General features: G+C 52.8%; 1 protein-coding gene across 3 annotated transcripts in view; it reads right to left on the reverse strand.

Moving 5' to 3' along the window:
• Positions 1-27,092, reverse strand: part of ADCYAP1R1 (ADCYAP receptor type I) — a 54,998-nt gene that overhangs the window by 11,182 nt on the left and 16,724 nt on the right. For all 3 annotated transcript variants that reach the window (XM_012533043.3, XM_004269934.4, XM_004269933.4), the window contains exons 4-13: positions 20,145-20,252; positions 18,108-18,128; positions 16,829-16,870; positions 14,187-14,296; positions 13,554-13,651; positions 12,941-13,073; positions 11,940-12,093; positions 11,447-11,507; positions 10,766-10,835; positions 6,742-6,833 (exon numbers count right to left, since the gene is read on the reverse strand). In XM_012533043.3, coding sequence (XP_012388497.1) covers positions 6,742-6,833; positions 10,766-10,835; positions 11,447-11,507; positions 11,940-12,093; positions 12,941-13,073; positions 13,554-13,651; positions 14,187-14,296; positions 16,829-16,870; positions 18,108-18,128; positions 20,145-20,252 — 889 coding nt within the window. The remainder of the gene's footprint in view (positions 1-6,741; positions 6,834-10,765; positions 10,836-11,446; positions 11,508-11,939; positions 12,094-12,940; positions 13,074-13,553; positions 13,652-14,186; positions 14,297-16,828; positions 16,871-18,107; positions 18,129-20,144; positions 20,253-27,092) is intronic.

Here is a 27,092-nt window from a genome sequence, read left to right on the forward strand (position 1 = left end):
AATACACACCTCTACATATATACGTGTGTGCACGGACGCACAGGCACACGCGAGCCCTCACACTGGGAAACCGACAGGTGGTGGGGTTCGGGAGGGAGGGAACACGTGTGTTTGGAAGGTGGGGCCTGACTGGGGCTCACGCAGGGGACCAGGAACTGTCTCCAGAGTCAGCTCCAGGCACAGAGCGCGGCCTTGACAGAGATCCCTCAGCAAGATGGGCAGCTGGAAACTCACGCCATGGACCTCACGCCGGCCCAGCCCTGGAATCAGGCCATTTCTGCACCTGCTTGTGAGAACCAGCTGGAGCACCCACTGGTCCTCCCCCCACCCTCCCCTCCCGCACCTTCCCCTGACTGAGCCCCGGGGTACCTCAGTGTGGGCCTAAGGGGAGCAGAGGTAGGATGGATGGAGCAGACCCATGAAACACGACACATCCACCATGTAAGTTAAAATTCAGTGAAAAATCCACTTCCTGGGTTGCCTGAGCCACACTACTAGGGCTCAACAGCCACAGGCAGCTAGTGGTTCCTGGGCCGGACAGCACGGGTCTGGGGCATTTCCAACACTGCCGAGAGATCCACTGCACAGTGCTGGCTGGACTTCTCGATAGAAGTTCAGAGGGCAGGGGCTGAAAGCTGAGAGAGAACCTGTCGGGCTCTGCCCCACTGCCTGCGGAAACGAGTCACCTTAAGGAGACACCCACAGGTGGGCCCAGGATGCCCGTCCAGCTCTACCTGGCACTGGGCGAGGCACAGAGCTCTGCCTCCTCAGAGAGGTCTCAGGCTCAATTTCCACCTGCTTGTGCTTGGGTTGGCACAACTCATTTGTTTCCATCTCTGACAAACATGGAAGAAATGGAGTAAGAGCTGTGTCATCTCGTCAGGCTGCAGAAGAGGTGCCCATTTCACACCCCCTCCTCAGGCACCGTGTGGCGGAGCTCCTAGTAGCTGCTGGCGAACTGATCAACCTGAGGGGGTCGGATGCAAATAAGAACAGATACGCACAAAAAGGCCAGACCTTTGGCATTCATGGATTCATAATTTGTGATTCCCACTCTTTTAAGAGTAAGCCTGAAGGTCCTTGACATGTAGTGACACGTCATTTTGCTGAGGCGAACATATGAATCACACACTTCAAAGATGGGGCAAGCCGAGGTCCACCCAGCATCCTTGCCTCAGTTATGTCTGTGTTTCTCTCATTTAATTAACAACATGTTTCAATTCACACCAGACTGCGAGATGGGCACTAGTGAACCATTATACAGATGACGGATGTTATGATGCTCTGCTACCCAGACCAGCAGTATCAGTACCACCTGAGAGCTTCTTAGAAATGCAGAATTTCAGTGGCTGGCTCAGACCTGCTGCCTCAGAATCTGCATTTTAACAAAATCCCTAGGTGCTCCACCTGCAAATCAAAATTCCGGGAACACTGCTGTGAGGAAGTCATGTATTTGAGAAGTTTTTCATGTGCCTCAATGAATGTCAAAGGTCTGTTTTGTACACATACAAAGAGACAGATGGACACATACAAGTATGTTTTCCTCAATAATTAAAAGAGCTTGATTGGGTATTCAGGAATGGAAGCCATTCTAGTCTACAAATTTATTCTCTACCTTACCCAGCTTGAAAAGTTGACTACTCTCTCCTACAGCCAGTGGCCTGACCCCTCAACCTTGGCCTGGAAATCACAGAAATCAGGGTCCAGGAGCCCAAGAGCCCAAACCTCAGATGTCACTTCCTGCACACCCAAACTCTAAAGATTCAGCTGTTCTCCTCTGAGACCCCCTTTCCCCAAACCTCCAATGACTATTCAAAAGGATCCAGTGAAAAGAAACAAAAAGGAAAAGGGGTGGCAGAAAAGCCAGAGACAGGCATGAGAAAGAAAGACGTCAGAATCTCTGAAAAGTCACTTGTTAGTGAAAAACAGAAAAGAAATGCAATCAACAGGAAGAGAGAAACCTAGGCTGGCTGATCAGCTCAGTTCTCATTTGGATCCAAGGGAGGATAAGAAACTCAGACAAGGGTAGCGGATGGAGGCTGCTTGGAGAACCCCACAGCAGGTGCACGGCTCACACCCACATCTGCAAGTCAGGGAGCCCTGGCTCCCGGGCCTGACTCTGCCAAGGCTTTGCTGTGTGTCTGCAGGAAGGTCAAAGCCATTTCCAGCCCATCTATAACCCAGGGATGCAGCACATGGTTTCTTCTGACCCTGCTTTGGTCTCAAGCTAAACTCCACGAATGCTGCAGTGTCTTCTGCGTGCAAGGCTGCCTGGGCTGTAGCCCCAGGATGCTAGACAGAGAGCCCTGCAGGGGAACCCTTTGTGGGCAGCACCCCTGTCTATTTCACCCTGCTCCTAGGGGTCGGCATAGCACTGGCCACTCGGCAGGCCCACAGAATGTTGTGACCTGAGCTAAACGTCCTCCATAGGGTCCCTCCTGGTGCTAAGATGCTGTGTACCCCCAGAGCCCCGGCCCAGTCCCCAGGGACGCACTCCCCACCACACTGGTATGCCAGCCAGCAGCCCAGTTCAGCAGATCTTGGAGTTTCCCTGCCCACCCTCCTTCTCCCCCCACCCCCCCAGAGGACCAGCCAGCCCTCAGTGCCCCTGGCCTGACCTGGGGGGGGGGTCGGGGCACCTGAGCTCAAAGCTTTGTTTGACCACTGACTTGCTGATTTTAGGTGTTGCCACTTTCCTTCTCTGGACTTCAGTTTCTCCACCTGCAAAATGGGGGCAAACATTCCCTACTGCCAATCCCTAACAGGAGCTGTCAGGATAGGGTGCTCCCAGACAAGGGAGACAGTGCTTTGGAAGGAGAAGATAGAGCCCCACGTGAACTGGGAGCCTTAGGCTGTGGGCTGAGAGCTTCCCGGCTACACTTCTGCCTCGACATGGAAGAGTCTGTCTTCAGAGGCGAACGTCATCCCTCCGACACTGGGTAGGTCACAGCCCTGCTGAGCTATATGCTATCGGGTTGGCCAAAAAGTTCGTTCGGGTAACATCTTATGGAAAAAACCTGAACAAACTTTTTGGCCAACCCAATACATCACGGTATCTGTTCTCCTTCCTTTACCCCAAGGTGCCGTGGGGACCTGCTCTGTGGGATGCCTGAGGGAAATACAGATGGGGTTTCCCTCCCCGACCCCAGACCCAAGAGGCAGTTCCCAATGCCCATCTTGCAGCAGGGAGAGCACTGGGAATAAAGCCAGCTCCCTGCAGGGCCAGGCCTGAGATGCTCTCAGCACAATCAGTGTCTGCCCTGAAACCTCACCCTCCTGTTTCTCAACCAGTTGGCTTCTCACAGAGGTAAACTCTGGTCCCCGAGACAAGGCAGGCTAACCCTGACCCCAGAATGGGGCTGAGCCCAAACCCTCTGCCCCAAACCAAGTCGAGCCTAAGCGCAGGCTTAGCCCCGACCCAGGCCCACACTCCCTGCCTGGCCACTGCCCAAGTCCTGAGCTCAGCCACTCCTACCAGCCAGTGAGAGAATGGAGGTGGCTCAGGGCCACTGTCTCGCTGCAGGAGCCCCAGCCCCCAACAGGTCCCTCTGAGGCTGGGTCGGGAGCGCCGTCTTGGTCTAGGGAGGAGGACAAACCCTGATCATCTGAGCAGCTGGAACCAACCTACAGGAAGGGGAGTGAATGCTGGTCTGAGGGCACAGGCAGGGGGTCCTCTCGGGCTTTCTTGGGGATGCCCAGGCTTAAATTTGTTCTGGAAACAGAGGAAAAACCCGGAAAGCTGTTGTGGGCAGATATGAAAGGATATCAGCCCAACACATAACTCTGTTGACCCAAGGGGACTCGGACGCAGCCCCGAAATCTCCCTCTCCTACCATGTCATGCCCCTTTTTAATCCCCCCCATTGTCTACCCCCTTCCCCACCTGCAGCAGACACCTCCCAGCTCAAAGCACTCCAGGTGGGGCAGTTTTTTACAAGGCTGGAACCCACTGGGGCCTCTTCTTCCAGGAAGCCTTGTTTAACACTATCTTCTTGTCTGTAAAGTCAAGAAGTGCTGATGGTGCAAATGATAGTGCAAATGATGGTGCAGTCGAGTTTGAAGTCAAGGGTCTGCCTGCACTGTGGCTATGGCTTCACTCTTTCTTGCTGGATTCATCTAACTTCACTGATAACTAGTTCCCTTGGTTGTAAAATGGGGATTATGTTTAATCCAGATTTGCCGTGTGGGCATTAAACGTGCATATACTGAATGGCAAGTGTTTTTAAATGCTCTGCAGTTCTTCGTGGCATGGCCACTTCGAATGTCCCTCACTTTCACCAGTAGGGTCTCCTGGACCCTAGAAACACTCAAGCATGATGCTGCATTTAATGGGATCAAGCTGATCCCTTGTCCTGTGTCAGCCCTCCCACCTGGCTCGCAGACCACATCCACCTGAGGTTTCATCTTTGGGGCTTGAGACGAGCACAAGTTTAGATTTCTCTCAAAAAAAAAATGTGCTGAGATTTGAGGGGGATTTTTTACATGATAAAAGTAAACCAGGGCTTCCCTGGTGGCACAGTGGTTGACAGTCCACCTGCCGATGCAGGGGACACGGGTTCGTGCCCCGGTCCGGGAAGATCCCACATGCCGCGGAGCGGCTGGGCCCGTGAGCCATGGCCGCTGAGCCTGCGCGTCCGGAGCCTGTGCTCCGCAACGGGAGAGGCCACAACGGTGAGAGGCCCGCGTACAGCAAAAAAAAAGAGTAAACCAACTACAGCCATACCCCTGGGATATTGTGGGTTCAGTTCCAGACCACAGCAATAAAGCGAATACCGCAATAAAGCGAATATTGCAATAAAGCAACTCACATCAATTTTGTGATTTCCCAGTGCACATAAGGGTTATGTTTACACTGTCCTGTAGTCTGTTAAGTGTGCAATAGCATAATGTCTAAAAAAAAAATGTACACACCTTAATCTGAAAACACTTCATTGCTAAAAAATGCTCATCATCTGAGCCTTCAGTGAGTCATAGTAGTAACAAAGATCACTGATCACAGATCACCACAACTGTAATAAAGAAGTTTGACATATTGCGAGAATTACCAAAATGTGATGCAGAGACACGAAGTGAGCAAATGCTATTGGAAAAATGGGGCTGACAGACTTGTTCAACACAAGGTTGTCACAAACCTTTAATTTGTAATAAAAGCGATTTCTGTGAAGCACAGTAAAGTGAAGCGTGATAAAACGAGGCATGCCTGCAGCTGGCTCTTTAAACGTTTGTACTTAAATGTATAAACCCTGTGCTAATTACAGATGGTTCTTATCTATGCATTAGGAAGGCCTGACAAGACTCTACAGCTCCCAGTCTACAATTTACCTTGAAAACCCTGGCTCCACACTTCCCTCCCTCCAGACCCTGGGGTTCTTGCTGCCTGGGGAGGGATGTCCAAGCTGGTAAAGTATGTCCGGGGGTCAATAGAGGGTCCTTACTCAGGCTGCAGCTGAGCCACCATGTGTGACCCTGCACAGGCAGAGTGAGGGGAAGCTAGGAGAGGCCCCAGAGGAGAGGTGCCAGGGACCTCAGAAGAAGAAACAGATCCTACCAGGAAGCAAGGTGGGGCAGGAGCTGGGGGAACCATGGTTGCTTAGAGCTCAAAGGAGAGACAAGGCCGACTTTGCTACCCACCAGCTTCAGAGGCCCGAGATGACTGCTAGCGTGGGAACCAAGCCACCCTCAAACAGGATAAGCAGGCCAGACGTAAGGACGTGGTTTCTGACACTGGACCAGAAAAGGTGAGGGGAGCGGTGGGGCCCTGTTTTGTGGCTCCTGGGGAAGAAGGCAGGAATGATCTCTCTGGGGCAGTTACTTGCAGACAGCTGGCCCTACCAGCCCATCAGGGCAGGGCCTCCAAGAGTTTATGACTTATGTGGATGAACAATTTTCAGCTACATAACATACACATACAAGCAAAGGTTGGTAAACATTTGCCAAAACATGGAAAAATAAAGGGCAATAAATGGAGAGCCAAAAGAAGGAGGGGAGGGGCGGTCAATGTAATCATCCTACACGCGGGGAGAAGCAAGCCTGACGGAACCAGGCCCTAGGCTAACCCCTGCCCCCAGCGGAAGGGCTATCACAGGAGAGGTACCCAGGCTGAACAGAGACCAGGGGCAATCTCCACTGACCTGGGGAAGCCTCAAGGAGCCTGAGGGAAGGATCTGGCGCTGATCCCTGAGCAGTTCCTGCCTCTCCCTCTCTCCGGGAGCATGGCAGGGCGGAGGAGCCCTCTGCTGGAGTCTCTCTGCTGTCCCACTTGTCCACTGGGCAGCCCATCAAGGTTCTGAGCCCCAGGCTGCAGCCTCTGATGGAGGCCGGACCAGCCCCCTCTGGTGCCACGAGAGCACTTCAGCTCCTTCTAACCTGCTCTCCCCTTAAACTGAGGACGCAACACATAAGGCTTCCACGCCAGAGACTGTCCTCAGATTCCCTGTGCCTAGGTGGCCCCTCCAGCCAATCACAGGGCACCAACCTGCCTCCCCGGGGCCGGAAGTGCCTCACAGCACACACACCCAGATGGTCACGTTCCTGACCACAAAGCAAGAAGGGTGAGATGGAAGACGGCTGCGGGAGAGGTGGGCAACTATATTTTAAAGGTACTTTAACCCAAAAGAATTCTTGCCAATGCCCGTGCTAGGGTACCCCGTCAGCGACACCCAGGCCTTCTCCTCCTGTGTCCTGTGTGCAGGGCCCATACAGCTGTTGGACTTGACCATGGCATTCACCTAATGGTACTTACAAGTAGATGCTGGACTCATTGCCTCCCATGTCTGGAGACTGAAGTTTCTGCACGAGGATGACAATGATGCCGACGAAGAGCACAAAGTTAACCTGAGAAGCAAAGAAAAACCAGATGAAAACGGTTCTGAGCAAAGACTTTCCACACCCCGGCCTCCGCACTGTCTGTTACTCCCCCAGCAGGGCCCTCCTCCCATCCAGTCAAGATCCCATCTAGGCTTAGAATCTTCAGATGGCAGCATGAGAACACTCATTCACCCCCCCAGCCTCCCTCCATATCACTGAAATGACAGGAGAGAGAGATGAAGAAGAATTCCATAAGAGTCCTGAGAAATAGCAAAGATTATCATGAGTGAGCCAGAAAAGGGAGCAATCTCTGGAAAAGAAAGAGCCAACAGTGTCAGGGTGATGGAAAAACTACAGTGCCAAGGAGAGAAGAGGCTATCGCAGAGGTGAGAGCTGTCCTCTGGAGAAACTCCAAGTCCAGAGTCACTGAATACGGAAAACCAGAATGGACAACCATATAAGCATTATTAATTAAAGGACTGCCTGGGAATAGCAATAACGTTTACCTTCAGACAAAAGCTCTCTAAACAAAGTGGGAAGCTGTGTGTATGGTGAGAAAGGAAGAGGGAGGGGAGCAAATAAAAAGAAACAAGGCAACTACGCAGCAACATCTGGCTGTAGCAAAGCAGCGCTCAAGGAGGAAACGGAGAGCCTAACACTAACTTAATAAAAAATAATAAATATTGAAAATAGAATAATTAACCATTCAAATCAAAATCTAGGGAAAGAGTACCACAAATTTAAGTTATACAAGAAAGAAGTTAAAGATAAAAATTCATTAAAGAGGGCTTCCCTGGTGGCGCAGTGGTTGAGAGTCCGCCTGCCGATGCAGGGGACACGGGTTCGTGCCCCGGTCCGGGAAGATCCCACATGCTGCGGAGCGTCTGGGCCCATGAGCCATGGCCGCTGAGCCTGCGCGTCCGGAGCCTGTGCTCCGCAACGGGAGAGGCCGCAGCGGTGAGAGGCCCGTGTACCGCAAAAAAAAAAAAAAAAAAATTCATTAAAGAAATACAAAAAAAAAAAGTAGACTTGATCGATAAAAACAGAATTTTTTGGTTTTGCTCTGCTCGTTTTCACAGATCAAGTAGAATGGCAAAGCCTCCTCCAGAGGGCAGGGTTCTGTCAGTCCTGCTTTCTACTGCATGCTCAGTGTCTAATCAGTACCCGGGATTTAGCACAGTAAATACTGTTAACTGCACATGTTAGTCCAAAAGGAGAAAATGCAATTAAGCACATTTAGGGATGAGAAAGAGGACAACAGATGTACAGAATATTTTAAATCATCACAAGGAAAAAAAAAATCAAACAAAATGGGAAAATATAAATTAATCAAATCAAATCAACATGTAGAAAATCAGAATAGAGCAATGACCTCAGGAGAAATTTAAAAAGTACTCAAAGACGTATGCATTAAAAGGCACCAGCCCAGATAATTTTACTGGCCAGTTTCAAAATACCTTTAGGGAAGATGTAATTTACATACTACTTCATTATTTAAAAGCAAATAAAAAGAAAACCTCCCAAATTACCTATGAGGCTAACAAAACCCTACTACAAAACCTAGACAAGGACAGAAAGTGTGTGCGCGCACACACACCCACGCACACGCCTAAAACCGGAGAACTTACAAAGAACAAATGTAAAAACTATAAACAAAATATTAACAGATAGAATTTAGCAGTGCATTAAAAGAACAAACAGATCACGGCCATAAAGGTTTTATGTCAGGAATGCAAAAAAAATCTACTAATATTTGTTACATTAACAGATTAAAACAACGAACTACCTTTATCCCACATAAGATTGGTGAATAGTTCAATAATGGAAACATCAACAAAAACATAAGAAATGAGCACTTTCGTACTCTGCCTGTGGAGGGCAATTTGATATCCATGAAAATGTTAAATGTATACATCCTTTGTCCCAGAAATTCCACTCCTGGGATTTACTCTAAAGCATATTCACACATAACTCAAGAGTATGCACAAATATATCCACCACAACATTGTTCATCATGAAGATAAACTGGAATATTATAAATGTCCATCACTAAGGGAATGATCAACTAATGTCTCCAAAACACATCTGATAAAATTCAACACCTATTCCTGACTTCTAAAAAATAAACGCTAAAACAAGAAAAGAATAGAAACTTTCCTAATTCAGTGAAGGTAACTCCCCAAAACTATAGCAAACACCATCCTCAAAGAAACCAAGGAATAAACAGTATAAATATTGGAAATGAAAAGTAAAATGTATTTCCATTTATAGATCATGTAATTTTCCATGAGAACCAACTGAAAATGGATAAGAACCAATAAAAGAGCTTCAAAAGGTAACCAAGGAAAGAAAAAAATACACAAAAACTAATAGCTTCCCTAAGTCCCAGCACAAATACAGCCACTAGAAAATATAACGAAAGAATGATTCCTAGACACAGGACGAGCACAAACGGAAAGACACCATAAAGGGAAACCTAACAAGACAACTAAAAAAAACTGTCAAAAATGACTCTATGAGAAAGACTGAATAAATGGAGAATCATGCCATATTCTTGGAAAGGAAGACTCAACATTTTAAGAAAACCACTTCTCCAAATTTGTTTATAAATTCAATGGAGTTCCTATAAAAATCTCAACCAGCCTTTTTTTTGCAACTTGACAAATTTGCAACTTGACAAATTTGAAAGTCCATCTGAAAAAGTAAATGTGCGAGAAAATTTGGAAGGGGAAAAAAATAAGGAAGGGGATATGAGCACACCCGATATCAAAACATGCTGCCAGTTTACAGTAACCTGCCACAGGAAAAGCCAGATAGATTAGTTACATGGAGTAGGAAGTCTGGAACTAAATACAAGTAGAGTACATTGAGTGTTTACGATAAAGTGGCATTTGTACGTAATGGAGAAAGAAGGACCTATTCAATAAAAAGAACTGAGAGGGTGGATGTCCACCCATTGGAAAAAAAATAAGGTTAGCTATCATTTCAGATCAGACAGAGAAATAAAATTTCAGATAGATTAAAGGCATATGTGTAATAATGCAATCTATAAAATTGTTATAAAACGATTAAGAATACTTTTATATCTTAAGGTTGGGAAAGACTTCCATAAACAAGAAATAAGACTCAGTGCTTCCCTGGTGGCGCAGTGGTTGGGAGTCCGCCTGCCGATGCAGGGGACACGGGTTAGTGCCCTGGTCCGGGAAGATCCCACACGCCGCGGAGCGGCTGGGCCCGTGAGCCATGCGTGTCGGGAGCCTGTGCTCCGCAATGGGAGAGGCCACAACAGTGAGAGGTCCGCGTGCCACAAAAAAAAAAAAAAAAAAAGAAAGAAAGAAGGCTCAGAATTCATGATGAGAAAGCCTGACGGTCTGACTATATAAAATTATGCAATCTTGGAAGTATACTTACAACATGTATAACACATGAAGCGTTACTATCTATCCAACAGTAAGAAAGATAACAACTGGACTAGAAAAATGAGCAAAGAATAGATAATAACCAGAATAAAAACAAATTGTCAATAAATATTTGAAAAAAATGCTCTGTTGCACTAGCAATATGGAGAAATGCACATTAAGACAATAAGCTACCATTATCTCCCACAAGGCTGTGCAAAAATTTAAATGACTGAAACTACAAGTGCAGACAATGATATGGGAATACGCTTTGTGACCCAGCAATGCTACTCTAGGGACTGATTCTAGAGAAATATTCACACGTTTTCAAAACTATGCACAGAACTGTTCCTAGTAGCATCTTCCATAATGAGGGAAAATGGGATAAAGATAAATGTCCAACACTCGCAGAAGAGCTAAATAACTTGTGCGTCCTTTTTGCAGAATATAACACAGCCACGGGAGGTTGGTTTGTGTGGTGACCTCTTTATTTCTCCTCCTCCCTTGCCCTCCAGCCCAGGCCTCTGTTTCTTCCCTGCTTCTTGTCCCAAGGACACTCACCATTATGGAGCCAACCACAGGGGCTTTGATCACCCACCACAGAGCCGTGTTGTCATTCATATCCCAGCAGCTGCAAGACAGACAGAAGGAAGAGAGATGATGCTTGCGGGCATCATCTCTCCTGGCTGGCTGGAAGGGATGCAAGGGCATCACCATCTCCTTCCAGCCAGCCCCTCCTGCAGCTCTGAGGAGGGGCTGGCTGGAAGGAGAGCTCTCAGGCGGGCTGCACACCCAAGCCCAGCCCTGGTTCAAGTGCCTTGGTCCTTCCCTCTGCTCCCCTGTCAAGGCAGGGACTGGAGCCCAGGAGTGAGGGCACCAGTGGGCTCCTGGGCGAGGGCCACGTTCCCCCTTCAGACCTAGGGCTCTGGGGGATGCGACCTCACCCTCGATATTCCTCCTCCCCTCCCTAAAAGGAGAACAGCCACTCAGAGTTGGGCCCAGAAGCAGAGCAGGACTCTGAAACCTTGCACATTCCCTCACTGAGTCCCGGCTGAGATGTGGCTGGGTGGGTCCACCCGCAGTGGGGTCAGAGCACAGTCACTGCCCAGGGCTGGGGGTGCAGCCATGCCCAGCATTGGATGGTTTGCCTGAGACAGTTCATGGGACATCAGGACAGCCGCTGACAACCATCTGTAAGAGCCTCCTTGGGGCTCCGGCCCTGGCTCTCGGGCAGGTACTCACCCTGTGTCATCGAAGTAGAGCCTCAGCACAGCCCACACGGACACACACACAGTTGGGGTCCCTGGAGAGCAAGAAAAGGAGCCCCGTGATAACTGGAAAACCAATAGGCCCAGTGTCCCCCTCAGACTTGGGGCTTCTGGGGGCCAATGAACCCCTCAGAGGTGGGGTCCCGACCCATGGGGCATGTCTCCCTCTCAGACCTGGAGTCCTGGGGATCCTAACTGTCCCTCACACCCAGGCCTCCTGGGGGTCCATGTCACTCCCAAACCCTGGGCTACCTCGCCTCTCAGGAGGACTCTTGAGCATATCCCCTCCATCAGACAGTGGGCTTCCTACGAGAAGAGCAAGAAAGCGTCCAAGAACCGGGAGTGTGCCGTCAGCTGCGAGGCAGGTCAGTGCCTCCCTCCTCTGACCTGACGCTCCCGGACGGCAGGACCAAGGACATCGCCGGCCATGAGGCCTGAACCTGTCTGGGAGACAGCCAGTGACCTACCCCAGCCAATGAGGATGTACCAGTAGAAGTATCTCCTCTCGGGGAAGAAGGTCTCCACCAGCAGCGTGAAGAGGTACAGGCCCTCAATGAACAGCCAGAAGTAGTTGGATACGACACAGTAGTGGAAGAAAACCATCACAGCCTTGCATTCCACCTGCAGGGAGAGCGAGGAGGGGGAGGGTGGCACGAGACCCCACCGAACCCTGAAAATCCAGCCCAGCAGGACCAGAGAGGATCCTGAGGGCCCTTCAGCTGAAGCATGCTCGGGTTTAGACACCCCGTGGGTCTGAAAGACTCAACATTCCTGGATTCAGAGTTTACAACTGCAGCATCCTGTGAGTCTGAGTCGAAGCTGCCATGGAGGCAGCTCTGCACAGGTCAGAAAACATGGAACCCCCTTTTCTCCCCAGGCTCATTCTCCCCGACCTTCCCGTCCCGTCCCCAGTGTCCACAGGAGAGGCGAATAAGGAGGACCCTGCAGGAGCCTCCTTGGTAAAATAAAGGTTTCAGGCATCACATAGGTTAGGGGAACACCCCTGGCCCCCCGGAAATCTCATAGATCCCCCTCCAAGTGAGCCCTTTCAGGTCAAGGTCTTGTGCTCTGGGCTGTTCTTTCCATCCTGCCCCAACAAAGCCTATCTTCTCTGCTTATCTCCAAATGTATCAGAACTGGGGAGGTGGTCTGGAGGGAATCCCAGCCAATCAGCCCCTTGGCTCCATCTTGGGTTAAACGACCCGCGGCCAAGCCAGCCCTCTCTCTGAGCCTAGGCAAGCGGGACTTGACATTTCCACCCGACCCTCCTCCACTGCCCTGCCAAGGACACACAGAGGCCAAGGGACAGGAAGTGAAGTCCCGCTGGGGTCTCACTGGCTGCTAGTAACCGCAGGGTCATTCCTGGGTTTCCGTGTTCACTAGGGTCGATACCTTAACCTGCAGGAAAACACCTGGACGGCAGGGCGTCGCAGGGAGGGCCAGTCCTGGCAGGGCTCCGCGCACTCACAGTGGAGATGAAGCAGTGGTTGCCGTCCTGCTCAGCGTAGAGGATCCAGTCTTTGATGAAGACGGAGATGGCCCTCAGCATGAACGACGCAAAGAGGTTCATGTGGATGAAGTTTCGGGTGCAGTGCAGCTTCCTACACCAGCGGCCAGGGAAGCAAAAGGCTTTGAAGTAAGGAACTCCACAGCCTTCCGCCCTCCACCTCGGGGTCTGCTTTGGGCCAACTCCACGGCTTTGTCTCAAGGGGGTCCTCCACCTAGACCATCCCCTTCTTCCCACCTAGACTCTAAACCCTCGCTCACTCCCAGGCCCCTGCCACCTGGCCCCACTACCCTGTGACCTACTCCCTCCTGTGACCTCTCTTTATCTAGACCAGGAAGATAAAGTGAGGAACGTAGGTCTCCTGCCCAGGGTCTTCCTTGCTGTGTGGCCCTGGACAAGTCCGTTGCCCTCTCTGGGATCAAGTTTCCCATCTCTTATCCTAGGGGTGGGGGAAATGCCTTCCAAGGGACTTCCAGAGCTGACATCCAGGGAAGCAGTGGGAGGTGGGAGGGATGGAGCAAGGGCTCTGAGCTGGGGTGGGCTGCGCTCACTCGAATGCTGCCCAGGGTCTCACCGGAAACGACACAGGATGACCATGGCAGTGGTGAGGGTGACGAGGGACGTGCTGTAGCCAACCGTGTACAGGGCCTTCACCGACAGGTAGTAATAATCCTGGAGCAGAGCACAGGACACGCAGGGCTCCACGTGGGGCCTGCCCCCGGCCCCCGGCCCCCACGGAACTGCATCCGATCTCCCAGGCACCCCCCAGCCACCTCCTCCCTCTGCAGGGTCCGCACTGTGCAAAAGCTGAGGGCTGGCAGAGTGCAGGAGCACTGACCAGCCAGATGGGGGCCCAGCCTCATCCTGGGGGAGGAGCCGGGAGGCCCCCTGCTGGGCCCCACATTAACCCTTCAATGGCTGGGCCACAGAAAGTCTGTGTCTCCTGAAAGAGTAGCTAGGGAGGTGGAGGACGCGGGCTGGGGGCCGGAGGAGCTCAAGCAGCAAACCAGTTGTTTCTCAGCCCAGAATGAGCGAATGAAAGTCCCGCCCTCTCATGCAGCAGGCCACGCAGCAGGTGCTCATGAGCGCTGCCTGGGGACAGGAGCTTCTGCACGTCCATCAGAAGTCCAGGCCTCTGGTAGACACACCCCTCCACCCACCTCCTCAGCCTCATCCCTCCACCTCCAGGTGAGAAGCAGACACTCACCTGGTCCCCGGTCTCAGACTCGTACTCATCAAACCCACAAGCGTCGAAATAATGAGGGAACGGCTCCGACCATCCATCCTCTGTGCAGTTCCGGCTCACCACCCTCATGCCTGCAGCAGAACAAAAACTCAGCAAGCCACAGAAGTGATTTAAAAGGGCTCCAAGATTCTTACTCGAAAATTACTTCTTAAGCGGGAATTCCTGGAAATCCACATGCCCGTCTGAGAAGCATGGCAGCTGAAGGTTCATGAGATCCTCCACTGTCCAAGGGAAAGTAGTCATTGCTTTTCCCCTTATACAAAGGACGAGGAGGGTAGGAGGACAAGGTGCAAGCTGACCTCTAAACAAGGGGTGAGGGGACTGAGCCAGAACGAATCCAGCCTCCTTCCGCCTAGGGAAAGGCCTGAGCCCCTGCCCTGGGCCCTGGGTCGGCACTTGCCAAACTTCGGCGAGCAGAAGAATGACCTGGGATCACAAATGCAGATTCCAGGCCCGAAGATTCTGGCCCAGGAGTCACCTCAGGTGGTGGTGCAGCAGGAGTTCTTGTCACACCTGGAGCTCTAGGTGATGCCTTTACCGGGAGCTCTGGGCCTTCCAGCAGCTGCAATATCCCGTGTCAAGGGGACACGTGGCTTGCTTAATTAACAAGGACCAGACCTCCACTGACCTAGCATCAGATCTTACTAAGATACACATTTAGGTTTAGAAAAAAAGAGACTTTGCCTTTTCAGGTTTAGAGGTCTGTTTCCTGTCACTAATACACTTTAATTTTCTTTTGCTCGAGTTTAAAGGCCATTTTGCAGGACACCAGAGTGGGCAGGAGTCATTGGCTGGCTGCAGAGTGGAGTCCAGTCCGGTTTTCACCCCGCCTGGGTGCCTTTTGGCCTTTAATGATTGCTCATTTCACCTTCCCCGCTCCTGATTGTCTAAAGGTGAACCATGGATGTCTGGGGGAGGGGAGAAGGCAGCAGCCACCCCCTGCCTCCAGCCCAGCCCCTGAGTGTGGCCCCAGGCTGACCCCCCTTCCCAGACTGGCTTCCTGGGAGTTTACCTGGTATGTTAGGACACCTGGGGTTGGCTCTTCCTTTCAGGATTCAGGGGCCAGAAAGTCGTATACAAGAGACATCTGCATAAAAGAGGCTCCAACACCCATGTTGTTGGAAGAATCCCCCCCCTGTGGCCAAGGCCACCTCTGGGGCACTCAGGAAGGGGGCAAGGGCAGAGGCCAAGAAAGGGGACCCCTACACTTTTCCAACCTCGTGTCCTGCTGGTTGAGTTGGAAGATCTAAGGCCAGTTCTTTTTTTTTGCGGTACGCAGGCCTCTCACTGCTGTGGCCTCTCCCACTGCGGAGCACAGGCTCCGGACGCGCAGGCCCAGTGGCCATGGCTCACGGGCCCAGCCGCTCCACGGCACATGGGATCCTCCCGGACCGGGGCACGAACCCGTGTGCCCTGCATCGGCAGGCGGACTTCTCAACCACTGTGCCACCAGGGAAGCCCAAGGCCAGTTCTTTTTAGCCAGGAGTCAGAAACGCACTTCCTGGGACTCTGGGAAGCAGCGGAGGGTGGGCTCTCCTGCCATAAAGAGAGCTCTGCCCAGAGCGGGAAGACTGGTCTCCATCGCTGCTCAGATTCTGAGTCTTATGACCCAGGACAAAAAGGACATCTGGCAGGCCCAGGGAGAGAAGGGCTCACTTCTGTCCCACAGTTTGATGCCAAATGGTTCCTTCTTCCAGCAAATCTGTTTCAGGCTGCTACTGGCAACCTCTTTCCAAGTCCCTCTGAACGTTTCTTTCAGAAAGTCTGCACGTCCTAGGGGACCATGGCCTTGGCCAAGCCCTTCCCTCCCCTGGGTCTCCTCTCTGCTTTGCCCACATCGGGGTGGTGGGAAGAGGAAAGGGAAGTCGCTTTGAAAAACATTTTTGTAAAAAAGTATCCTGGAGATACAAGCCATTTCCTTTCTTTTATTTTCCTTCTTTCTCTTTTTATAATACAGCGTGGGCTCAGAAAAGTATAAACCTTTTTGTTCAGAACTATTCCATGAATCTGCCACTCTACTGCTCTGATAGAAATCTCCGGAAGATGTAGTCCTCTCCAGATTGTCACCACCCTGCAGTGGCTGCACCTACTTCACTAGGCTGTTTTGCCCCAGCACCTCTGTAGGAGCACAGAATCTTAGGGCACGGGTTCTCAAAGTGGGTGCCCCCCCAGACCAGCCCATCAGCATCCCCTGGGAGACTGGCTAGAAATGCACATTCTCAGGCCCCACCCAGGCCTGCTAAACCAGACTCTGGGAGTGAGGTCCAGGAATCTGCTTTAACAAGCCCATTAGGTGATTTTTAAAGTATGAGAACCACTGTTCTACGTATGGGAGTTCAACGCTATCGGAGACCCCTTAAGGAGCTCTTTACTGAGATCTGTGCTTCCCTGAAATTGTATGCACAGTGTTCTGTCTGAGCACTTGCGTGCAAATTTCCATGGAGAAAATCCACAGCTTTATCAGAGAAGGAAAGCGAGCTGCCAAAGATCACACAGCCAGAGAGAGGCATAGACCGGCCTGGAAGGAGGGGTTCCCCAAGTTCACGGGTTAGCAGATGCCCTCCCTCCAGCCAGCCCATGGTGAACCCCAGCTCATCCCTTACCTGAGGGATCCAAGGAGTTACTGTCAGCAAATCCGAACTCTCCTGCAAAACAGGCGTGAGCATGAGTCGGGACACCCGGCCATCAGCTTGCCTGGGCTATCCACTGCTTACTCTGCACCGTGGAAGGCCAAGGCTGCCCCTGGCCTGAAGGATCAGGGCTGGGGGAAGGTGGGATCTTGGCCAAGAGGCTGCATCACACAGAGTAGCCACACACACCTGTCTGACACACTGCACCTTCCAATGCCATCTCATTTGCTTTGTATTTCTATGATGCTAATGGTGGCCCATGACTCAGTTCTCCGCACTGGACCACAGGGAGTGGAAATGGGATATTGTCGGGAGGATGGGAGGGCCTCTGGAGTGGGAGAGGACTGGAAGAGGGTAATTGGGCCTTTCCTCTTTTTTTGTAGGTGCTTGTTGTTTATCTATTTTATATAAAGTAGTGTGTATATGTTAATGCCAAACTCCTAATTTATCTCCGCCCCCGCCTCCGCTATCCCCTTTGGTAACCATGTTTGTTTTCTATGTCTGTGAGTCTATTTCTGTCTTGTAAATAAGTTAATTAACTGGGTCTTTTCAAGAAAAGGGCAAAGAATAGCAATATGGGTCCTGGGCTTGCATTTTTTCTTTGGTGCTCAACCCTCAATCTCAGCCCACAAACCACTCCCATCAAAGGGAACCCAGAACGCCAAAGACTTCCTCCTCAGACATTTTTTCTCTTTCTCTCCTGACTCTTTATTCCCTCCTCCACCCGTTCTTTAGGCTGAATCTCCTGTTAGCAGTGAACCCCAATTTCCCCTCTACTTCTCAAAATTCTGTTTTCAAGGTGCAGCTGACATGCCACCTCCTCCAGGAAGCCTCCCCTGACATCATTGTTATTCTGCCCGAATGCCACCTGGTTGGGTCTCTTCTACTCTGGAGCTTGCCATACATTCCAACTCCACATGTTGGCTCACTCACACAATCAGGCCTGTACGTGTACATATGCACGTGCCTATGCACACGGGTGGCCTTGTTTGCTAACCCCTCCACAGGGGAGTGGGTGTCAACTTCCCAAACAAGCTCATGAGCACCCTGAGACCAGGAGCTCCATCTTCCATCTTCCTGTGTCTCCCCCACCTCCAGATGGCCAAGGAGGGAGGGGGTGGGGGGGAGGTGGGATGAACCCAGCCCCTGATGAGCCTCTCATTCCACCCCCACCCACTCCCAGCAGTCAGAGCCAGGCTCCTGCCGGATGGACAGATGATCGGCAGTCTGTCCTCTCCAAGGTTCCTCTTACCGATGGTTTCCGTCTCCCAGACTGAAACAGAGAGAGACAGACGGACAGACAGAAAGACAGAGAGAGAGAACACAGAGGTGAGCAAGGGGTCTAAAGTCAGGTCTGCTCTCTCTGGGCCCTGCTGACGATTTCCTCCTCTTTCCCACTCCCAGACTCTGGAGAGAGGCTCTGCTGGGGGCGCCAGAGGCATGAGAACTACAAGCTGGGGCTGGACCAGACACTGGAGACTTCTACGACTCCCTCGAGAACAGGACACAGTTAAAGAGAAATATCAGAGGCATGTGTAAGGAGGAGAGCGATCAACGTTCCCGTCTCTCCAATAGCCCGCAGAGCAACAATTATTACAATGAGATTCAGCCCTGAGAACCAGGAAATAAAATGAAAAAAACGCCACCTTCAGCTTTCTAAGTATTTAAGGCAAGTCTCACTAATCCAGCTCTGTGAATGGAGATGCTAAAAAGGCCTGCCTTAATGAACCATTAAGAAGCAGGGGTAAATAACACATTCATTGTGCAATTGCCAGAGGGAGGCACAGAGTCTGAAGGAAAGTTTATCTTAAGAAAATGTTATTTTACTGCTGATTCATTTTACCTTTTTTTGTGGTTGAAAAGAAGTAATCCTGCCATGGTACCTGACCCAGAGTAGCTGTTCTGTCAACTTTAAATAAACGACTGAACGAAAGGAGTACGTGAGCGGAGGAAGTGATTAAGTTGGTTTCTATAGGAATGAATTCGAAACTGGGCTGAATCAGCAGGCGGCCACCTCGCCTGACGTCCCACCATTCATACTGTGCCTCTTGCTTCAGAACTTCCCATCCTGCCCTGGGTCACACCCAGTCCCCGCGCTGTCAGGATGGAAGAGTTCAACTGCCACTCTCCTGCTGAGCTGGCTGGAGATTCTGGAGGTGGGAGGTGTGACTAACAGGCCCTGCTCCGGAGCGGAAGTTGGGGGGAGGCGAGGCAGGGGTGCGATGCAGCTAGACCCTGCCTCCTCTGGGCCTGGGCAGGGAGGCAGAGATGGGGCCCTGGCACCCCGATACAATGCCACTACCTCCCTCCGCCGCCTCTTGCAAAAAGAGAAGTCCAGGCACAGTCTAGGTTGCTGGACTTCCAGGTGTGAAAGACTTTGCCGCTGCCTCTCACACACACGCTAGGGACAGCGGCAGGCAGGATTCTGTAGTGAGGTGGAGCTTGGAGACTCTCCACTTCTGGAGGGACACTGGCTGAAGCCTTAGGCAGGTGAAGGACGAAGCTGAGACCCAGGTCTCAAGGGGCCCGAGCCTGGCCGCCCACACGTGTCTCAGACTCTCTAATCTCCTCAGGAGCCCCACCCTCCGTCCTCCTCAAACCAAGGCCCCAACCCAGGGCTCAGTGGTCCACGGGTGGTTCTCAGCACATCACCGGCCTGGAGCCCGGCCCCGCCATCTCTCCCCACCCAGCCCAACTCAGCACCCCTCAGCTTGCCACCCTGCTTCCCGTGACACCTCCAGGGTTGGGGTAGAGGGCCAGTCTGGCTCCAGGCCTTTCCCAGTGTCAGTGTGGACTCATCAGCCACCAACCTTCTTTAGGGGTCCACGAAGCCTCCACCAAAGACAGGAGCAGGCCTGGAGAGACCACCAGACTCACATTCAAAGGAGAGACTCCCCAGAACCCCCTCCCCATGGAGAGGCGGTCACCCAGGCCTCTCTGTGCGAGTGATAATGGTGATAACATCAGCTGACACCACTGACCATTAAGACACGTCCAGTCTCGCTAAGGGACTTCTCGCTAAGGGACTTGGAGTCCAAGCTCGAGAGCCCAGCCACGACGATGCACCTCCACGTGGACTTGCCACGTCTGAGGGGTGCTTCTGTGTCCCTGTGTGCACGAGGGTCCGTGATTTCATCTCCCCGCCAGCACACGAGCTCTGGAATGGGAAGTATCTGCCTGCAGGGCGCCCTATGTCCCTGGTGCTGGTCTCTCAGAAAAGCCTGAGGTCCGAACAAGGGGAGCAGGCTGGACCCAGAGTGGCCTGAAGAGGCCCCCGGGGGGGACCCACCTTGGTCTGGGTTGAAGATTCGGAAGAGCTCAGGGCAGCTGACGAGGACCATCTCACCCACGTGGGCAGGCTTCCAACATGTGATGTTGTCCCACATCCCAGGGCAGCCTGTGAGGAAGGGAACCACGGTGAGAGGGCAGCCAGACGCCCACATACACACACACACACATCACACGCACACATCACCCTGCATGGGCTCTTCCACGTCCCCAGGCTCCACGTCGCGGTGGGGTCTCCCTACCCCTCGGGGGAGGGGCAGGAACCGTCTGGCCCAAGGATGGTGCTCCACGCCCTCTCCCCACCGTCGCCCAGCGCCCTTCAGGGCAGACCTGCAGCAGGAAGACGACACGGAGCTGGGACCTGAAGAGGACCACAGATTGGCCAGATGGGGGTGGGGGGAGGAGGGGAGAGGCCTGCGAAGCCGAGGCCCCGAACTATGAAAGGGCTCGGAGCACGAGGAGCCAGGAAGCAGGGAGCACCTGAGGGGCCACTGCTGGCGAGGCACCCCCGCATCAGGTGAGCACCGAGGGCTGGAGGAGAGCAGGGACAAACCGAGAGCTACTCAGGAATCGCCAAGGCGCGCGACTCGCTGGACATGGGCTTGTGAGAAAGGAGGAAGAGGCTGAGCTTGACGACCAGGCTTTCAGATTTGGGGGCTCCGTGGACGCTCCGACCCCCGTGCCTGCTCTCCTTCCAGCCCTTGCCAGCCTCTCTCTGGAGTCCTCTGTACTCCCATCACCACCACCTCCCCTCCCCTTCATGCTTCACCCCTCGTCTGACTCCACCCCTCCTCTCCACGGAGAGGCCTCTTGCCCTTACAGACCTCTCCGCCCTTATGGAGTGGGCTCCACCCTGCCCACCCCGACTGTGTGCAGGGGCTCGTGTCTGCCCTGCCCTCGGCCCCTTGCCCCACTGCCCTTAAACGAGACCACCGGGCCCAAGGACTTCAGGATAGAATTACACAGACAACCGCCAACCCTGACTCCTGCACAACACGGGGGCTACCTTCCATGGCCGGGGCCTGCTGGATATCCCCACCTTGAAAGGCCTAAGACGATCCACACACAGCGTGTCCAAGACTCAGCTCAGCATCTCCTACAAACTCTGATTTCCTGTCTCAGCCCCAGCTAGAGCCCTGGAGTCACTCTTGCTTTGTCTCCTCCTCCTTCGTGCTCACAGCCGACCGGTCACCAAGTCCTGCTGGTGTGACGTCTGGATATTTGTGGAATCCATGCCCTGCTCTCCATCCTTGCACTCCCACCTAGCTCAGGGCTGACCACCTTTCACTGGGACCATGGTTACAGCCTCCCCAGTGGTCTCCTCACTCAACCGCACAGAGCTGTGACCGTGAGCTCTTCCAAAGGAAGATCGGGCTGGGTCACACAGCCGCCACCCCCAGTGAGCACCTTCCAGCGATCCTATCACCTCAGCTGTAACGTGGTTCCTAAGGCCTGGCCCTTGCTTCTCACTCTGGCGTGTGGGGTGTGGGTGAGGCCCTGGGATGAGCGCTCACCCAGGGAAAGGATGTGATGTGAGAGGAGCATGGAACCCCCCATTTTCCAGGTGGGCAGAGATGTAATCATGACGGGGGGGCAAAGGCAGAGAAGGGAGGCAGCAGTGTGGCGTGTCTGACTGCAGAGTACAGACTTTCAGAAAAGGGACCACATCCTGCTGAGCGGTCTATAGTAAGGGCTTTGGAGGGCTTCCCTGCCATGTAAGGGATAGCCAGCGCTTGTCCCAGCCCACAGGACTGCTAGGAGGACCAATGAGTTCATACATGTAAAGCTCGCAGAAGAACGGCGGGCTCACTCAACGCATGCTCGCCATTGTTATTACCATTGATTTCATTATTTCAATTAGGGGTCCCTGGGGATCATTCCCCTAAGAGAGATGAAACACAGCCCTAGCAGGTGAGAAGAAAGGCCAGTGGAGGGCCACTGACAGACACAGAGGAAGCCCGGGCAGGTGCTGGACAGGGATGGGGGCCCGGGGCGGGCCTCATGAGCTCACAGCCTCTCTGTTGGGGTCCATGACTGACTTTCAGGTCCTGTTTGGACCAGAAGGCACCCAAAGCTTCCAGGTGCAGAAAACCCTATCTCTCAGAACTCAGACCTGGCTACTTTAGAATTCACACCCGATCACATTAGCCTATAGCATCCTGCTCCCAGAATGACTGAGTCTGGGAGACAGAAGCATCATAGAAAGCTCTGAGGACAAACAAACCAAGATGACGAGGATGCTGGGGCCACATGAAGGGAGATGGTCCCAGGTCTGTTACTGACGATTCCTATCCACCCACCACAGCAGGGCCCCAACCTGCACATGGCTGGTTATGACAACATATCCTTGAAAGAGACCTAACGGTACATCTTTGGCCGCCATGGCCCGTGTTGACCGTGGAATGGCCATGGAGCGTGGCCGTGTCTGGCCCATGCCCTGGGAACCCCAGTCAACAGATGTTCCCTAAATGTGGAACGTTAGGCCCTGGCACAGCCTAATGTGTTCCCCTGAGTTCTGTGAGCCATCATAGCAAATTATGGAGCCTGAAGAGGAGGCTATGGGAACTCCTTTTTTTTTTTTTTTTTTTTTTGCGGTACACGGGCCTCTCACTGTTGTGGCCTCTCCCGTTGAGGAGCACAGGCTCCGGGTGCGCAGGCTCAGTGGCCACGGCTCACAGGCCCAGCCGCTCCGCGGCACGTGGGATCTTCCCGGACCAGGGCACGAACCCGTCTCCCCTGCGTCGGCTGGCGGACTCTCAACCACTGCACCACCAGGGAAGCCCAAGGGAACTCCTGATTTGTAGCCAAGACAGACTGAAGTGTGGGTAACCTGGGGCCCCACGACTTGCAACTGGCATCTGAAATGGGGGAGCAGTCCCCTGAAGCTGACCCTTAACCTGCTGGGTCTGTGCTAACTCCAGGTCATTAGTGTCAGATTTGAATTAAATTGTAGGGACATCCAATGGGTATCCATAGAAAACCGGAGAACTGCTTGGTATGGAAAACCCACACATTTGGTGTCAGAAATGCTGTGAAACAGTTTTGCTTTATGGGACAATGTCCCCGACCCCAACGGGAGCTTTCAGCCATCCACACACCTCTCTGGCCTGCATCACTGGGGTCATAGGAGACGCAGGTCACCATCTCGGGGCTTTCCAGGATGCCCTGTGCACATTTCTCCCGTAGGTATCACCTCCTGGCCTGACCCACAGAGGAAGAGAGGTGGGGTCTGTCTCCTCTCCTGTTCTGGATGGGGTCTGCTCTGGCCTCAGGAGCCTTGGAGCTGAATCCTCCCAGGAACGTTTTCCAGGGAGATGAGGATGGGATTTGGGCTCCTGAGAGTGCCTTGGGTTTTTCTAACTAAGGACAGAAACTCATTTTCCTTCCACGCCCACAACACACATCCAGTTTCTCTTTCCCCATCTGTTCCAGACTCCAGTCCCAACAAAGCTTAGTTCTGTTGAGGCTAGAAGATTTCAAGATGCCATTTCTCCCCCACTCCCCCTTCTCCTTTTACCTTTTCTGTGTCTTCTCTTTCCCCTTCCCTTCCCTCTTTTTCACTCATTTATTCAAGAAATATTAAGTGCCTATTACAAGTCAGACACTGGAGAGCAAAACTGGGGTGAATAAACCCCCCTGGTCTGTGCCCGCACGGGGCTTATAGCCTGTGGTCCTGGGAATGAGTTTGGATTTAATACCAAATGCTGAGAAGACCTTGGATGGTGTATTCCTTTCCTGTTGCTGCTATAACAAAGCAAACCTGGTGGCTCAAAATGACACAATTTCTTATCTTACGGTTCTGGAGGTCAGAAGTCTCACTGGGCCAAAGTCAAGTTGTCAGCATTCCTTCTGGAGGCTCTAGAGGAGAATCTGTTTTCTTGTCTTTTCCAGATTCAGGAGGCCACCCACATCCCTTGACCTGTGGCCACTCTCTCCATCTTCCAAGCCAGTAGCATAGCATCCTCAAAGCTCTCTCCTCTGACCCTCCTGCTGCCTCCTGTCACCTATAAGGCCGCTTGTGACTCCATTGGATCCACCTGAATAATCCAGGCAACTTGCTCCATCTTAACTTAATTACACCTGCCAAGTCCCTTTTGTCATGTAAGGCAACACATTCACTGGCTTTGGGGATTCGGACGTGGGCATATTTTTTTTTTCTTTTTTTTTTTTTTTTGCGGTATGTGGGCCTCTCACTGTTGTGGCCTCTCCCGTTGCGGAGCACACGCTCCGGACGCGTAGGCCCAGCGGCCATGGCTCACGGGCGCAGCCGCTCCGCGGCATGTGGGATCTTCCCAGACCAGGGCACGAACCCATGTCCCCTGCATCGGCAGGCAGACTCTCAACCACTGCGCCACCAGGGAAACCCATGGACGTGGGCATCTTTGGTGGGGGCATTATTCTGCCTCCCACAGATGGGTCTGAAGACGCAGAGTCACATGATCTGATTCAGCTGTGTGGGAAGGTAATATATTTCAAGAGCAGGAAAGCAAACATGGAGACATGTCTGTCAGGATATGGCAGCAGTCCAGAGGAGGGTGGTGGGGCTCGCTTAGGAGCCATGGCAGCCAAGGTAGAAAGCAGTTCTGCGTAGGAGAGTCTGGAGGCAGGACTGACAGGACTTGGTGACACACTGGCTGGACCCAGCCGGTGAGCGTGCCAGGGAGCATTGGTGCTCATCCGTCTCACGTGACTGAGTGCTCACCCATGGGAAGAGGGGGGAAGTGATGAACAGGTCTCAAAAACATCCCTCGCAGACTCCATACCCTTTCTCTCTCTCCCTCCCCTCTCTGCAGCATCCCTGGAGGCCGCATATCGAGGGTGGCAGTGTTGCGAGATGCAAGGAGCCTGGATCTCTGAAGGACCGGGCAGAGTCGAACTCCACCTCCCACCTCTGCTGACCACGCTGGCTGGTGACGTGTGCAAGCAGGAAATGTTATGGTGCTAAGTCTCTGAGATGTTAAGGTTCATCTGTTACCTCAGCACGGTCTAGGCTACCGTGACTGATGCACTAAACGGGAGAGAGGGGCCAAGGATGACACCTGGGTTTGAGTGTCCAGATGGCTGGCTAGCTGAGCCACTCGCCACAGTGGGGAGGGCTGGATGAGAAGTAAGTGGTGGGGGGAATCGGCAAGCTGGAACTCAAGAGTGTCATCTGGGGTATGTTTAGTTTGAGATGATGTGAAGAGCCAAGTGAAGCCAGATTTCAGATAGGCAGTTGGACAAATTTCTGGCGTTCAGCGGGGAAGTTGGAACTGGAGGAAGAGAACGGGAAGTGGACGGCACAGGGATGCTCTGTAGGGCCGTGGACCCGGGTGACATGTCCAGTGAGAGGGCATAGATTTGAGAAGAAAAAAAAGAGAAGAGGGCTTCCCTGGTGGCACAGTGTTTGAGAGCCCGCCTGCCGATGCAGGGGACGTGGGTTCGTGCCCTGGTCCGGGAAGATCCCACATGCCACGGAGCGGCTGGGCCCGTGAGCCATGGCCGCTGAGCCTGCGCGTCTGGAGCCTGTGCTCCGCAACAGGAGAGGCCACAGCAGTGAGAGGCCCGCGTATCGCAAAAGAAAAAAAAAAAAGAGAAGAGACTAGGGCCTGGCCCCAAAAGAAGAGATGCCACCACTCAGAAGAGGAGCCGGAAAAGAAGACTCAGGAGGGGTGGCCGGAAATACAAGGAAAACCAGAAGACGTTGGTGACACAGCAGCAGGAAAGCCTGCTTCAAGGAGGAGGTGGTCAAGTGCATCAGACACGGCTGCGGGGTCGAGAAAGTTCCTGTCCTCTTCTACCCTGTGCAGAGGAAATCAGAACCGGTCCTCTTCCCTGGGAGAACTCTCCACTCTGACACCCCAAGCCTTCCGATCTACCTGCCTTGGGCCCCAATTCTACACGAAGCCTGCCTGTGCCCTCCTGGCTCAGTCTGTCCCACCGAAAGCCTCTATGGGACTTGATGGGAGGAATTCAGGCACCGGGGGATTCCCGCTCGGGGGGAGAATGCCGGGCACACTCTCCGGGGCTGCTCCCACTAAGATGCTGACACACAAAGCAGCCAAGGAGAGGCGGTGCCTTGTGACAGCAGGAGGGGAAAAGACCACTTGGGCAGGTTGAATGGAGAGAGAATGCAAGAGCCATTAGCCCCGACTGGAACAAAATAAGGAGCTAATCTCGGGTTGTCATGGTGATGATTCTGTCCAGTTCCACACAGTGTTCAAAACTCGTGAGACCAGGGGCGCCAAGGGGACTCAAACAAAGGCGCAGTCCTCTCTTTGAGAAGCTGCCTGAGGATGCCTGCGTATCGTTAGAACAAGCCCCTCATTTCGGCATGCGACTCACGGGTAAAAAATGATTCCATTTACTGAAATTTACTTTACGGCCAATGTTACTGATCCATAAAATGAAGAGCAGCTGTGAATTCCATGCTGGGGGAGTGGAGGAAGGACTGAAGATGCAGCCCTCCCCTCTGGAAGTCAGCGGCTCTCAAAGTGCAGACCCCGGAGCAGAGCGCCACTGGGAGCGCGCCAGAGACCCAGACACTCAGGCCCCGGCAAATCCACCGAGTCAGAAACTGGGGCTGGGCCCCGTAATCTGGGTTTTCACAAGACTTCCAGGAGGTTCTGATACAGGCTTAAGTCTGAGAACTACGGACCAAAGAGAAACAGGTTTGGACAGAAACAGAACCCTTTGTCAGATCTGGGAGCGAGTTCCACAGAGGGCGGGTCCCTACAGGCCCCGCCCCCTCCCCACGATGGGGGTCTGTGCGTTCTCGGAACAGCTGGGAGGCACAGACAAGAAGCTGGTCTTGCCCCGAGGATGGGGAGCCTGGGCCCAGCCTTGCAGTGGTTCCCCCGCCCTCCTCCAGGCCTCTCTTCCGGTGAGGGGGTGGAGCTGGGGGCTAGGGTACACACTCTGCGCCCTGGACAGGCCTCAGAGGCTGGGTCAGAATAACAATGAGCAGGCT

The sequence above is a fragment of the Orcinus orca genome, chromosome 9 (assembly GCF_937001465.1).
Source record: "Orcinus orca chromosome 9, mOrcOrc1.1, whole genome shotgun sequence".
Classification (NCBI taxonomy): Eukaryota; Metazoa; Chordata; class Mammalia; order Artiodactyla; family Delphinidae; genus Orcinus; species Orcinus orca.